This window comes from Mirounga leonina, unplaced genomic scaffold, assembly GCF_011800145.1.
Source record: "Mirounga leonina isolate KUSES-001 unplaced genomic scaffold, KU_Mleo_1.0 Mir_54, whole genome shotgun sequence".
Classification (NCBI taxonomy): domain Eukaryota; kingdom Metazoa; phylum Chordata; class Mammalia; order Carnivora; family Phocidae; genus Mirounga; species Mirounga leonina.
This window is the reverse complement of record NW_023270812.1, coordinates 9581962-9584044: the sequence shown is the minus strand read 5'-3', so window position 1 is coordinate 9584044 and position 2083 is coordinate 9581962. Positions and strand designations below refer to the sequence as shown.

Genomic DNA, 2083 nt, shown 5'->3' with positions numbered 1-2083 from the left:
GTGGATGGGGGGATGGGTGGATAGATGGATGGATGGATGGATGGATACATGCACACGTGCAGCCGGGCTGTGATGGGCCTCCAGCTTCCCCCTCTAGGTTTCCAGGCACCCCCCCACACCTGCAGCAGGAAGCTTCCAGCCTACCCCACCCCTGCCTCTGACCCTGTCACAGGCCTGCAGGGCTGAATGTGGCTTCTGTGGGCTGTGAAGCAGGTGAGCAGGGGCCCCTTCCCTCAGGAAGAAGGCATCTGGAGCTGCTCGGGCATCCCCCAGCCCCTCGCACTGGTATGCCAGAAACTCTCAGAGGTAATGAAACTAGGGGTTTGTCCTGATGCTTGTGTGTGTTTTGCCCCCCGGGACAGGTGCTGGCATCGACGGAGTGGAGGAGATCAAGCGGCATTCTTTCTTTGTGACCATAGACTGGAATGTAAGTCGCACAGCATGGGGCCCACAGCACATGGGTGACAGGGAGGTGAGGTGGAGGGCTCACCAGCTTGGTACAGACCAGAGGGGAACGTGGCCCTGTCCCCTGGAGGGGTGCCCTCTCTCAGGAGCCTTCTGGACAGGCTGCCATTTTACAGGCACAGACCAGGGACCACCTTCCTGCAGCACCAGGCCTGAGAGCCCTTTAACACTTGGCCCTTTAGAGGCAGGTTCCGATGACCCTGCAGCCACTCCCACCGCTGAGGACAGAGCAGGGATCTCCTTCTGCTCAGCAAGAGGCTGCAGAAGCCCCTCAGGTCTCCAGGCCCCTGTGGGTCTCCAGGCCGCGGGGTCGCTGGGCTGCTGGGCCACCTGGTCTCTGGGTCTCCAGGCCCCTGAGGGTCCCCAGGCTGCCAGGCCAGGCTGTGCAGGCCTCTTCTGTGTTGAAGTGCTGCGTCTCATACTCTGTGCTGCTCTCCCAGCCTCTGGTTTCAGGCTCAGGCCCACCCAGCTGCCACTCTCGTAGGGTCATTAAAGAAAACAAACATCCAGACTGTTAAGAGCAGTTATTGGTGACACTCGTTAGTGACGTAAGGAAGACCTCCATGGCGATGAGTTCAGGGACCACGGGGACAGGGTCTGCGGTCAGCGGAGAGATGGGGCTCAACTCTGAGCAGCTGGGGCAGTGGGATTAATAGCGGGGAGGGGGTTTGTGGATGGAAAAACACTGGGAGGAAACACGGGGGTGAGGGGCTCTGGCTGAAGTGACCTCACAGGACTTCTGCTGGACGCAGGCCTGGGGTCCAGACGTCACCTGGTGCGGGGCGGGCCCATCACATGTCGAGCCTCGGGCCCCAGTTCTCCAGGCTGACACCACGTTGGAGCTGGGCGCTGGCTGAGGGGCTCCCAAATCTCATTCGGACCCGCCGCTCGGAGCCGCCTCCCGGCCCGTCAGCGTGGGGAGCGGCCGCGGCTGGGCTTCGTGTGCCAGGAGGACGTCCCTCCTCGGATGTCAGTGTCTTCCGGTCCTTTCCTGGGGTGCACACAGCAGGCACATTTGGGGGCTCCGTTCCCTGAGCTGACAAATTAACCTCGAGAGACTCTAACAGAAGATAGGTATATATTACATTAACGTCCTCTCTAGGACCGAGGCTGTTAGTGGTGTTTGCCTTGCTCCCTGTCTTCGTCCAGTCACCTCCGTGGGTTCTAGCAGTGGGGGCACCATGGCAGCCGCCCCTGGCCCCCAGGGTTATGACCTCTGACAAGGTGCTGACACGAGTGCTGGATGGAACCAGCTGTGCCTGGAGCTTCTGACCTTACTCCTCCTCTCTCCTCCTCTTCTGAAAGTCGACCCACTGGGAGAGCACCAGCTTCCTTAAAACCCGCTTCTGTAGTTCTGATTATGCCGCTTTTACGGGGTTAGGATTCTTTTCAACACTGAGACTACAGAGAAGCATGTGAGATGCTGGCACCCCTGTGACCTCCCCACCAGGTGCACCTGTGACCTCTCCGCCAGGTATATCTGTGACCTCCCCACCAGGTGTCCCTGTGACCTCTCCTCCAGGTACACCTGTGACCTCTCCGCCAGGTGTCCCTGTGACCTCCCCGCCAGATGTCCCTGTGACCTCTCCGCCAGGTGCACCTGTGACCTCTCTGCCAG

General features: G+C 60.2%; 1 protein-coding gene across 2 annotated transcripts in view; it reads left to right on the top strand.

The window, feature by feature from the left end:
- Positions 1-2083, top strand: part of LOC118001843 (ribosomal protein S6 kinase alpha-2-like) — a 155719-nt gene that overhangs the window by 118439 nt on the left and 35197 nt on the right. For both annotated transcript variants that reach the window (XM_034992008.1, XM_034992009.1), the window contains one exon: positions 363-427. In XM_034992008.1, the coding sequence (XP_034847899.1) occupies positions 363-427 (65 nt within the window). The remainder of the gene's footprint in view (positions 1-362; positions 428-2083) is intronic.